At 37.9% G+C, this 13,761-nt stretch overlaps 1 protein-coding gene across 2 annotated transcripts in view; it reads right to left on the minus strand.

Annotated features, from left to right (window-relative positions):
• Positions 1-13,761, minus strand: part of Slc39a12 (solute carrier family 39 member 12) — an 83,962-nt gene that overhangs the window by 29,931 nt on the left and 40,270 nt on the right. The window contains exons 9-12 of one of the 2 annotated variants that reach the window (XM_028764946.1): positions 12,723-12,830; positions 10,063-10,129; positions 3,970-4,128; positions 1,754-1,941 (exon numbers count right to left, since the gene is read on the minus strand). In XM_028764946.1, the coding sequence (XP_028620779.1) occupies positions 1,754-1,941; positions 3,970-4,128; positions 10,063-10,129; positions 12,723-12,830 (522 nt within the window). The remainder of the gene's footprint in view (positions 1-1,753; positions 1,942-3,969; positions 4,129-10,062; positions 10,130-12,722; positions 12,831-13,761) is intronic. The other variant, XM_028764947.1, reaches the window with a different exon arrangement.

Here is a 13,761-nt window from a genome sequence, read left to right on the forward strand (position 1 = left end):
GGACAAGAGAGTAAGAAGCTGAAGTGGGGGGGAAAGTGGGGGGGGTTCAGAAGTGAACTTGAAGACTGACAGAGGCATTTGAACGATGGGTAGCTCACCTCAATTAATGAGAAGTGATGGGTAGCTCACCAAAATTAATGGGAAGTGGTGGCATGTTTTTAAACATAACAAAAGGTTAGAAATTCCAATTCCTTACTTCAGAAGGATAACAGGAGTATCAGTGACCTTGGGTTGGGAGGCAAAGGTTAGAGGTAGAATTTCATATCCTTTTAGTTTCATTATTAAAATCAAAATGTTTTGATAGCATGGCAAGTAACATTTAGAAAGATTTCTAAACAGAGAGTATGCCTGGCATTGACTTTATCCACTTGACTTTGTGATTAAGAGAAGCTGCCAGGGATCAGAAGTTCGGGGTTCAAAGCTGGCGCTTACCCTGGGAGCCACTCTGAAATCTGCCCTCAGGACACTCTGGTCCTCTGCTTGTAGAAGCTCCACTTCTTGTTCTCTTATTTTTTTCTCTTATGGAACAACTCTGTACTTACTTCCTGGACAGCAAATAACCGTGTCCCGCAGCACCGTTAGTCAATCCCTAAGGATCTGCTCCACGAATCACCTTCAAGACTGTTTATTTTGCTTTATCTTCTCCAGGATATGGGGAATAGGAGAATTTGCTTTTGTTCAGGCTGAATTATCCATTCATTTCATTTTTCTTTGCTGTCTTCTAACTCAGAAGAAGGGTTGATAATTTACCTTTTTCTAGGAGGACGTTCACTTTTGTTTTTAGACAAGACCTGGAGCTTAGGCTGACCTCAAACTCGTTATATAGCTCAGGATGAACTCCTGATTCTTCTGTCTCTATCTCCTATGTGCTGGAATTACAGGTGTGCATCACCATGATAGGTTTACATACCGCGGGGGAATGAACTCTAGGCTCTGTGCATGCGAGCCAGGTATGTACTCAATTAACTGAGGTATATCCCCAGCCCCATCCTAAACCTATTTACAATGCAAACAAGTCCAACAGAGGGTAATGTTAGAGAAAAATGGTCTATCTTATGGAGAGAATTACACAGGAAAAAAGGAAATAAAGAAAGGAAGACAGAAGAGGAAAATACAGCAACAAAGAAGTGGCGATATAACATGTGGGTAAAATTTTCCAAGGTTCTAATTTTCTTAATACGATTATAGAGAATGAAAATTAGTAAGCAGGTTTTCATTATTATTAAGAATCTCTTTAAGAAATATATTGTGATTTAGATCCAAAATGGCTGCCATAATGTTCCTTATTTCACCAGAATGATAGTCCTTCCATATTAAAAAATGAACTGTTTTTTAATACATGGGGTTGATTATGGATCTAATGACAAATTGTTTTGAACTGTTGTATACCTTACAGGAAGAATGGCTGTTTGAGAGCACTTCCATTTTCAGCTACCAGTCTCAGCTTTTTGTACAGAGACAGAGCAGGGATAGCATACTTGGTTGCCAGGTTTGGGGCTATGATTGCAGCCTTCCACTTCCATTGCTGTCAGAACGTCAGCATTTTCTGAGTCTTAAGTTACGTTCCTTCTGCTTACAATTTACCTTCTTGGATTCCACAGAATATTTACTTTTCTATATTCTCTCTATCTACATTTTACAACTCCTAAGACATTCCCATTTTAATTAAAAATTAATTAAAAACCCTCTGTTTTCAGTTGGTTTTCCCATTTCTGATGTCATCAAAACGAAACAGAAAACACATAAAGCTTACCATTCCCACCAAGGAAAGATATAAGAACATCCCAGCAGTCACTGTTAAAATCCAGTCTTGGACACGTGGGTCAGCAGACACGGAGAGACCAATGTACAGTCCTACGAAGGCCGTCAGAGCACTTAGAAAGTTCATCAGGATGGCAGTCCTGACGGAGAGTCCTGAGCTCAAGAGCACTGCAAAGTCTCCTGGAGTTTGGGACGGGGGAAGAAAATATGCCACTGTCACTTGTGTGAAGATGCTTTTGATAAGTTCATGGACTACTGGTTTGCTTTTAATTCCAGCAAATGGAACTTGTTCAGGAAGCAAAGATGAATGATCAGTTATTAAGCACATCTACCTTACATCTCTGGGGCTCACCACCCAGATGAAGTTGAGGGTGGAGAGGTTCTACTCCTTTGCCCAAATATAACCCCTTCAGAAAGGTCTGTGACTTGTTCTCCAACCCCTGATACTCTGCAGCATTTTTAAATCAGATAAATGAAAAACAAAGACACCCTCATCCCTGGAGTTTCTGAGTTGGTTCTTGTTGTTGCTTTGCCCTGGATCCTTGCCACAAGAATCATGATATTCTATAGGTTTTTATAGATTACTTATTTCAGACCTGTTTGTACAGAAAGAGGAAAACATCTCAATTAGAGATTTTTTAAATCCTCAAAAAGTTAATAAGAGTAACAAAATCTCTGTTTAGAAAATGATTTTCTATCTTCATGATGAGAGAACACCATACCTTGCCATACCTTAGTGTCAACAATGAACATTTTACCTCCAAATCTAGAGTGTTTATTTCTCAGTCTCCATCATCCAATAGAAGCTGAAACTGAAGAAACATGTGTGGCTCCATTCCCTGATTCCATTGTATAATGGGTCCCAGGAATAGCTCTTGATACTACTGCACTGGCCTGCTACAAACTGCTACACTGCCAGGTGATTTGAGGTTGAAAGTCAAATACCATGCCACTAGTTTAGCAGCTAAACACATGGCCATAGGGTTTAATGTACAGAACAGTTAAATTTTAATGGGAACATAAAGGACATTGGCTAAAGGGGGTCAATAATAACTTGGTAACTGGACTTTGGGGAATGGACATTGAACACAAGAGGGCAGGAGTTGCCCATGGAACAACATGAACTTGAAATTGAAAACGGAAGGAGCCTATGCTAGTTTCTTCTTTCTTGCTATGGTTATACACTCTGATCAAAATCTTAAGGGAGGAAAGGATTTATTTTGTGTTATACTTCCAGGTCACAGTCCATCATAAAAAGATGTTAGAGTACCAACTCAAGCAAGACCTTTGAATCAGAAACTTTGGAGGGATGCTGCTTGATGGCTCAACCCAGTTTATGCTTAGCTAGCTTTCTTAAACAGCTCAGGCCCCCAGATCAGAGAATGATGCTGTCCACCATGGGCTAGGATCACTTAGTCCATCAATGAACAATGAAGATGATCCCTAGCAGACATGCCCCCAGGCCACCAAACTCATTTAGGCAATCCCTCAATGTATACACCCTTCTTGGGTAACCCTAGGCTATGCCAAATTGATAATTAAAGCTAGCCAGGTAGAGGCCCCTCTCTAGTACACATATGTAGACAGCTCTCCCTCCTCTGATTCCAGGCCTGTTTTAGAAAGACTTATTTTAGTTATTTAGCTGTTTTAGTCCTGGTTCTTAGGAAGCAAGATTGGTATACAAGGTTACTAAGTTTGCACAATACAAAAGGTCTTATATGTATCTGATACCATATATTGGTTGCTTCAACTTTATGCTTAGCTTTAATTATTCTATATTAATCATGATGATTCATGCTTTGATTTTAATTTAAATGTGTCATCTCACAGGCCCATTTTTAAACACATCAGTTCCCCTCTTAACATGTTTACTATATTTAACGCTCAGATTTTGAAGTCTTTGCTAAAGTTCTTTAGAATGACTTCTCTGAATGCCTCTCTCCTATACTGAATCAGCTGGAATCCCTGGGGCATAATTCCTAACCCTGGGAAAGAAGACAAAGAGTGTATTTGAGCTTTATCTCAGGGTACACGTTTTCATTTTACTTGGCTATCTTTTGTTTTGTTTTGCTTATGGTTTAGATAAATAAAAAATCAGAGGTAATTGAAAAGTAAGGTTACCATTTTTTTTATTATGAGTCTGGAGAAGAATTCAAGCAAGCTGTTCATGGGGATGGACTAGGAACCCCCAGAAACAGGAACACTTACCCATTTCATGTGGGATTTCATGACACAAAATAGCAATTGTTGTGGTCACTCCTGATTCCAATGAAGAGGAGAAGGCCGTGCCTATTACTAGGCCATCTGCAAAATTGTGCAGGCTATCTCCAACCAGGATCATAACGGCCAATAAGCTGATGGTTTTGCCTATAGAACCAAAGGAAGGAGTGAGAAGTGTAAATAAAGTAGCAGAGATGTCACTGTTCCCTCACATCCAAGCACCTGTCCCATCTCCTCTAACATCCTCACTTCAGACCTCATTAACAGTCCCACTACACTCTGCTTTAAAGATAAGGCAGAACTAGAAATAAACAGTGGCACCCAATAAAAATGGAAGTCACTATTTTTTTTAACTGCTTTGACCAAGTATAAAATAAATTATGTGCTGACATCTGGAGTCTTCATTTTAATGAGCTAAGCTATGGTGATTTGAATTAGACTGGAACCCATAGGTTCATGTGTTTGAATACTTAAACCCAGTTGGTGAAACTGTTTGGTAAGGATTGGGAGTTGTCACTCTATTGGCAGAAGTATTACTGGGTGTGAGCTTCGGGGTTTCAAAGGCTTGCTTTATTCTGGGTGTCTCTCTACCTTCTACTTGTGGTTTGACATATGAGCTCTCTGTTGTTCCTGCCTTCATGCCTTTCTTCTGCCATCGTGGACTCTAACCCTCTGAAGCTATATACACAACTAAATGCTTTCTTTTTTAAGTTGTCTAGGTCATGGTGTTTCATGACAGCAATAGGAAAGTAGCTAATACGTACGCCAAAGATGAAATCTAAAGCAGTCCTGCAAACCAGTGAGAGGCTACTAATATCTTTTCTATTGTGGTCTTGTAAAGCATTTTAACATCACTTAAGAACCATGCTCTATGAGAGATGATAATGACCTGCACTGTATTCATATGCTGAAACCTGACTTTTTGATGTGATGCTACAAGGAAGTAGAGCCTTATAGGAGTTAGGTGATGAGTTGGAGCTACTGTCTTACCCTGCTCACTATGTGAGGGCTCAGTAGGAAGATGCTATCCATGAACCAGAAAGTGAGCCCATTCCTCACCTTAACTTTGGCCTTAGTCTTTTGGGTTCAGACACAGAAAAGAAAATTCTATCATCTATATTACCCACATATAGAGATTGGTTAGAGCACACCAGTGTTAGTGTGTTGAGACAAAATTCCCTGTAGGATACCATTTGCATGCTACTGACCACCCGGAGCTGTTGCTTTGATCCTGATGGTCCACCAATCTGCTAAGTGTACTTCCTGTCATCATGGGATCATTGTATTCCCTAATGTGACTGGGCTAATGACTCTTCTAAACTGCCTTGTTCGCTGCCCAAAAGCATCCAAAACAGAACCACAATTGACTCTTCTGGCTCCCAATTATCTTTGTAACAATTACTCACTGTGCTTGTCTTGCTGGGAAATAACTTTTAGTACCAGAACAGTTAGACACTCAACAAAATAAAAGAGGCGGGGTTTTTTTGTTTACATAGGTTTATATTATATTGTGCAAGCTATCTGCTTAGTAATTGACAAAAATAAATGGATTATAATTGGGTTTTAATAGAAAGAATTTCCATTTAAAAAAAGAAAAAGAAACCCCAATTGCATATTGCAACCCAATTATAGACGTGAATAACCAACAAAAAGGACTGACAATAGCACTTGTTCTGACAGAAAGCTACCTGGGTTATTCCAGTTAGTAAGACAAGACATTTACCAGTTACTACAGTCTAAACCTTCATTATTCAGCTTCAACTATTCTGTGAAAGAGGTGTAAGTAGTAGTTATTGTCACTATTGGAACTGAGTATATTTTCCAAACAATTTTACTTGGTAGAAATAGAAAGAGGACTATTTTCTCACTCATTGGCTATTGATGTCCTAAGAATGAGAGGTACTATATACCAGCATGACTTGGTATTTTGTAATAGTAATATAATTTGGTACACTGTATATTTCACTAAGTGATGACCATAATTAGCATTTTCAAGCAAGAGATACCTACATCGACTGTTACTAAGACTGCCTATGAAATTTATTTCTGAAGCTCATACTTGTTTGCAAATATTAAGAATTGAGCTGAGCAGCCGGGCGGTGGTGGTACACGCCTTTAATCCCAGCACTTGGGAGGCAGAGGCAGGCGGATTTCTGAGTTCGAGGCCAGCCTGGTCTACAGAGTGAGTTCCAGGACAGCCAGGACTACACAGAGAAACCCTGTCTCCAAAAACCAAAAAAAAAAAAAAAAAAGAATTGAGCTGAGCAAGCATAGTGGAATACACTTTTGTTCCTAGCACTCGGGAGACAGAGGCAGCCTGGTCTACAAACTGAGTTCTAGGACAGCCTGAACTGCTACATAGAGAAGTCCTGTCTCAAAAACAAACAAACAAACAAACAAACAAACAAGAATCGAATTAATGTATCAGAGTATAGTTTAGTGGTAAAGCTCTTGTCTGGCAAATATGAAGGACTAGGTTTAATCTGCAGTCTGAAAAAGGAAAAGATAGAGCAAATTTACACCTTTTCAGGGTTTACTAACTCATTTAATCCTTTGTTAAAACTGGAAAGAGCTCCAGGAGTAATCAATCATAAACACACAGGTTTGACACCATGAAATCACTTAGCTGCTCCTGCCAATTTTCAAAAACAAAGTTTCTTTTTATAAAGTAATTTAATTTAAACTGATACATTTGCAGAACAGCTGTCTGAGAAAAAAAAAAAAGGTGTTTTCCTTATGCCTACAGTGCAGTTTAGATACCGATAGAATACATTCAAATGCAACAGTTTCAGAGATCTAGCCCTTTCTAGGAGACTGCATGGCCTATTTTCATTGTCTATCACTTTATCATCTCTGATTAAAGGCTTCTAAAATGCCACAATATGGGTAGATAGGAGGATGAAAGGCAAATATACACATTTGCATGTAAGCCACAAAGAACACACTGTGCTTCTGTGCATATTCAGCAGGAGCGTTTAAGCATTGAGGAGAAGATAAGCATTTGCTGGCAGTATAATAAACTTGATACCAAAATAACTCTAATATTAAACCTTTGTTAAAGTGCCTGGCAGTCTCCAGAGTCACGCATGTCTGAACCATCTGAAATTTTCCACCACGAAGCAGAGGCTAGAACTAATCTGATTTGGGGTTTTGTTTATTTAAATCAGACCATGGATAGGATTTTCACATCCTGTCTTTTGAAATACAAGTTGAGCCCTACCAATGAGGTAATATGAGACAAGCAATCACAGAGTCAAAGCTAACTCAGTGTTTTCCTGGCAAACAGCAGCGGCAGGTTTTAATTTGGATTTGCTCACTGTTCTTTCTGTATGCCAAGCTTGATACCTGTAGTAGAAAGATGATTTGCATGCAATGGTTGTGGCTTCCTTGTGTGGTTCCCACACTCTGCTCCTAATTAGATTTGGCATACCCTCTCCCCTTTCCCCTTTCCTTTATTTCAAAAGTAAAACCAACCAAGTCTGGCATAGACCACTAGATGCCAAACATTCCAAATTCATACTGGAACTAAAAATTATATAAGAATTAAGTAATATCTTTGAGCCAGAGAGATGGCTTGGCAGGTAGGTACACTATCTGCTCTTAGAGAGGACCCAAGCTTAATTTCCAGCATTTACATGGAGACTCACAACCATCTTTAACTTCAGTTTCAGAGGATCTGACTCCTTCCTCTGGCCACGGATGGTACTGAGCACTCATGTGGAGCACAAACATACATGCAGACCAAATACTCACACATATAAAAGAAATTAAATATATTTACAAAAGAATTAAGCAACATCCTGAAAGTAGAATGGGACAGAATAAGAAAGTACATGTTTTGAATCAAATCAGTAAATTCCCTGATTTAATATTGCTAAAAATAGAGCAATTATTGTCATAATAACATATATAGTAATAATTTTTGTTCTTATGCTTATTAGTATTTACATTACGAGTTACATGGCAAGCTGCAGACAATGAACATGCTTATTCTGTTCTGCAGTACTACACAAGGCCTCAAACACAACACATCTTCAGACTATATTGTTCATGCTGGTGATCAATTCCTGGGCCTTATACATGCCAGACAAATGCTCTACCACTGAGCCGCAGCCCCAGCTCCCCGACATACATCCTCAACGAATAAGAGACTTGAGAGAATCCATCAGCATATGCAGGAACAATCACAGGAAATTTTGATGCACTAATATTTCCTCTGTTCCTTTATGCCAGAGCTCACTAGTTGTGTAGCCTCACCAACAACCAGTTTATTTACTTGTATAACTTAAGAATATTGACTCTCGTTTCATTGAGCTATTGGAGAATCAAGTGATATCATCCATCCCAAATGTTTACCACAGTGTCTATTCCATGATAACTTTATACTTGATCTCCTAATTTATTGAAGCAGAATTAGAGACATTAATCATGACTGATTAGCATTCAAATATTATGGAGTTTTTGTTCCAGAAGAATAACATAAATAAGAAAATTATAGGTATTAGAGAAACTGATGAAAATCACACCAAATGGAAGCCAAACTTGAAAGAATTATTCAGAAACATAAGCATTGATGAACTGATGAATGAGATAAGAAAGGACATAGATTAAATTCAGAAATAATAGAAACAAACCAGGCAGGAGGGCTGATACCTGTTTGCTCAGCACTTAGGAGGCTGAGGCAAGACAGTTGCCACGAATGGCAGGCCAACCTCACCTATGTAGTGAGTGCCAGGCCAGTCTGGATAGAAGATAAGATCCTGTCTCAAATAAAAATCCTCTTCCCAGCCACAGAAATAAATTAATTGTGGAAAGCAAAGAAATATAGATAGTGTACCCACAGAGAAATAAGTAGGTAGTAGAATAAGATATGAATGCAAATTGCTGACTGGAATGTTGCTATGTCAGTGACTGAAGTGGAAGTTTCTTTTTTCTTTGGAGACTCAGTTGTGTCATGTGATGTTTTTTCTGGAAACTGTCTTCTGAGAGAATGCTTTTACTAAAGCAGACATGTGGGAAGATGTTTTGCTGAGAACAGACATGTGGTGTTTTTCTTGAAACTGCCTGGAAAAATAGCGTGAGATTTTTGCTAGAGTAGACACTTCAGAGAACATGTGATGTTTGGAAAGGATATAAATATAACCCAACAGACAGTGGATGATGCTGTGTGGCTTTGGTTCACCTTGCCACTGTTTGCTGATCATTGGTGGTCATGACTCCATAGAGAGAAACACACCAAAGAACATCTGGTGGTCTGGCAGCTTCTTGCTGCTTCTGTTGGTTGACTCAGGCTGATTGTCAGAGCCTCACGGTTTCTTCTAGGTCAGTCTACCATTTCTGATTCTCGAATGATATTTGTGAGTAGGTTGAGCTGCTGCTGCTGCTGTTTCGTGTCAACTGAACTGCTGATATCCTGACAATACAGATTGGATTCACCCCAAAGAATTATTTCTAAACAGGTTCACATTCTCTTTGCCCTATTAACCTTTCCTTTCTACTACCTCTGCTGGGTGGTGGGCTAGAAGGGAGATTAAAGCATTTAAGTATAATTATTAATGTAGGTTTTGAAAAATATAAGCCTATAGTTGACAGTGTAACAAATGAGACAGACATGAAAGAAAATAATGCCTCCATAAATAATAGTGAATTAAAGATCTGGAACAACATAGAAGTTTAAATGGAATAAAGTTCATATTAGTATGTGATGCTTGGGAGAAAGACAAGAATGAGTGCTCCCTGAAGATTTTATTGAAAAGCTTTTCATCGTGAAATAGAGATCTACTACGCAATGTCATTACTTTTTGACATATTTGTTTAAAAACAGATATAACCTTTTTCTGTATCACTTATATTTAATTTTTAAAGACTTACTTATACTTATTTATGTATTTTATGTATGAGTGCTCTGTCTTCTGCATATCAGAAGCGACAATCATATCCCCTTATAGATGGTTTTGAGCCACTATGTGATTGCTGGAAATTGAACTCAGGACCTCTAGAAGAGCAGTCAGGTGCTCTTAAATACTGAGCAATCTCTCCAGCCCTTATTATTTGAATTTTAACTGTAAAATTGGTACTCACAGTTTCTGTTGGAGGCTGGCACATTGCCTATGGGTACTTCAACTGTCTGTGAATCTTCTGGGCCTTTCTATGTTGAATTAAAATATAATTAGTAAAGAGTGAGTAACTGTGACATTGGGTTGGCATCTGAAATATCTAAAGAGTTACACTGGCATTTAAAAGGCATTTGAACACTCCAGATACATATCTGAACTGCCATTTTATACACACATCATACAAAGTAGAACAAGAATTATGAATAGAGCATACTCTTTGCATTATCTATGTGTAGGGAAAAACAGTATCCTCCATAGAGGACTGAATATGTTTCAGCAAGCCTGTGGTTCATTTAAACTCTTTAAGTTACATAAGCCATTACTAAAGACAAAAGTTTAGAGCATGGTTCTTGATCTAATTTGGCATGTCTTCTGAAGGCTGACCTGAGACAGACTCATCTCTCAATCTTAAGTGGTTGGTACACTCAACTAGTAAGGAAAAACCCAAGCTAACCCAATGTCATATGCCCTTCTCTATGGCACAATGCTCTCTTATTGGTTTGCCAGTCAGTAAAAGAATTTTGCCCATATATAGAGTCAAACAACAGACACAAAATACAACTAGATGATTCAAAATTTTTAACTATGTAAGATTTTGAAATCATCATGTACATGAGTTACGATTTTAATTCAGTCCAATCTCTGATCCACATTCTCTGTGCTTACAGTTCTTACTTGTAAAGAGAACACATTTAAAATAACCATTCCACCCCAGTCCGGCTTAGTAAACCAACACACTTATTAGGCTTCCTTCTAAGCACTTGAGTGAAGGGGGTACTTAAGGAGTGTGAGTGACCCCTCAACACTCATATGACCAGAAAGTCCCTCCCCAGTGTGGGTCATGTCTTTCCCTTAGCTGCATAAATGGAGTACCTCCAAGGTTAATTATATCCTTTATTTATATTATATACTCTAAAGAAGTACTAAAAACTTCTTTTAAAAAGTGTCTGCATCTAATCCAATCACCCAAAGTTGTAGAAAATGACAAAAATTAATGTAAGACCTAGTATCATTGTCACGTAACAGTAAAAATGGCGTTCATAAGTTAAAAGAATAGCAGCTATTCAGAAGACAGGCTATCTGGGGAGAAGCAAGGCTAACAAAGGAGGGAGCTGAGGGATACAGATTATCTCCTCACCTGAAGGGCAATATGCTAATTATACCTTATCCAGACATGTGCTTATGATCACAAGCTTTCTGACTCTACTGAAAGATATAAATTCAAATATTTATTTTATACACATTTTCTAAAATTTATATATCATTACACAGTACAATGGAATTTAGAGGCAAGCCTCCAAAACCTCTTATACATGAAAATAAATAAATAAATGAAGTTTTCATCTTCAACCTACATTTTCCCCCAAAAAAGGAGGGAGAAAATCAAACCCATCAAATGGTCTAATATTAATTTAAAATTTTATTTCAATTCTGTGCTTAATTAAAAAATGAATTGTGGTTATGTCAGGACAAGGAGTGTTCAGACAGTTTAAAACTCGCTAAGTTAACTTCAGAGACTTGCTTCCAAATATGTTGGTGCTCCAGACCCTTTATTCCAACCCAACCAATAAAGCCAACAGGAATATGATTTTTCAAACTAATCTTAGCCTCAGGTTATCCTCTTTCGTATCAAATTTTAATGTACATTTACAATAAATATACTAAAGCTTTAAAATAATTTTATTTCATTAACTAATCATTATTATCATCATCATTATTATTTTGCTTTTATGAGATAAGGTCTCATTGTATACACAGATTGGCCTTGAACTCAAGGAAGTCCACTTGCTTCTACCTATCTAGTGCTAGGATCACAGGTGTGCATCACCATGGCCAGCTTTAAAACTGCTTTTAAAGCAACGTTTTCTATGTTCCCATCTCTGAGTTAACATTCGATCTGCAGTCTCCTGCTGCATTTCTCTGCTGTGTGTGTATTACTCGTGTTTCTAGCATCTCTTCACATACAGCTAACCCTTGAACTTCAAACCCCCGTTCATGTTCATAAGTTTAGAGTTGTGTGCTCTTCCTATTTGTCCCGTCCCCATATGTTTTTGCTTAAGAACTAGAATGAGAATATTTCTTGACCCTGATTGAAATTTTATTTTTAAAATTAATATAGAAAACTCTATTGGGAGAAATCCATTCACATCAATGGTACTTTCCATGGCACACAGCACTAGACAAAACAGGTTCTCTCCTGGATTATGAAATGAACACTCTCATCCAAAACAGACTAACAGATCCCTTGCCCAGCATTTATTTGCATCAATCAAGAAGTGACTTAGGGTTATACAAAGTGGAAAGCCCAAAGCTCAACTGGCTTATGAGAACAAAGAACTAAAATACTAATGTTAATCATACTTCACAGTACATCTCATAGTGCAGATGGTGACTTAAATCTGTGGAGAATGTGGTTTGTGCTATAAATAAATAAATAAACAAACAAACAAACAAATAAATGCTTTCAGGTGACTGCTAAAGTTTTCTCAACAGCTTTTCTCCTGGTCAAGAACAGGCCAATCAGGAATTGGTCCTGCTCATTTTACCCTACCACGCTTCCTCTGTGCACTGAGGTTTAAAGACACGTCAGCTGAGGCTGTGGACCACTTCAGCTCACTGACATACCAGCTGGATGGTTGATATAGACTTGCCTCCACCTGACTGGTCATTTAATTCAGGATTGAGTCCAAGATGGTGGGTATGTCCCACATGTCCATTAACTAATGGCAGACCCTGTAGGATAAGGACAGTGCAAAACTAGTCAGGGGCCAGAAGCACACATGCATGCACACTTTTTTAATCCTGTGGCTCTATGCAATGTTTTGTTTGTCAACATTTTAGGGCAGACACATAAAAATAATGCCTGGAAAATCTCATACTGATGAATATTTTATTAAAAATATCACCTTGGAATACCACTGCACATACTCAGAGTGCATTAACAACATACCCTCAGAAAGTCTAGTTGTGACTGAAAGGTTGTAATGGAGGTAGTTTAACATTGTCATTTTATTTACTAAAAATTAAACTTACATAAAATTTGATTTTTATTTCTCTTTGATATAGGTACAAAAATGATTGTCAAATTGTATTGCACCCTGGAACTACTAAGATAATATCTCCCCAATTACATTACTCAATTATGCATTTGTGAACATTTCAACATCTGTATTCCTTTTATTGTATGCAATAACATGAACCTTAAATTGTATTGTTATTATTGTTGTTGTTGTTGTTGTTATTAATAAATGTATCTCACATGTGCATAAGCCCCAGCACATTCGTGGAGATAAGAGGACTACTTTGTAGACTGTAGGACTTTGCATTCCCCAAACCTGAAATGTTGTCCTTTTTAAACCAATCATGAAGGTAAAACAAAAGATTGCAACATGTATATTACCTTCTCAGTAATAGGCTTTTAAAAAACATTAATAACTATGGTTAAGAACTAACATGTTAGTTAGAAAGGGCTGTCTGTTGTTGAAATTACTGTGTCTTCCCTTACACAGATCGACTCGTGAAGACGTCACTGTGACAGAACTGAGGATCAAATCTAGGCTCTTGCACATGAGAGGCACTTGACCACCAAAATGATCACCAGCCCGTTTTTTAAAACTTCAAATTAATTAGTTAATGGGTTAATTTAATCTGTTGGAGATAGCCC

This window comes from Grammomys surdaster, unplaced genomic scaffold (genome assembly GCF_004785775.1).
Source record: "Grammomys surdaster isolate TR1022 unplaced genomic scaffold, NIH_TR_1.0 146, whole genome shotgun sequence".
NCBI classification, from domain to species: Eukaryota; Metazoa; Chordata; class Mammalia; order Rodentia; family Muridae; genus Grammomys; species Grammomys surdaster.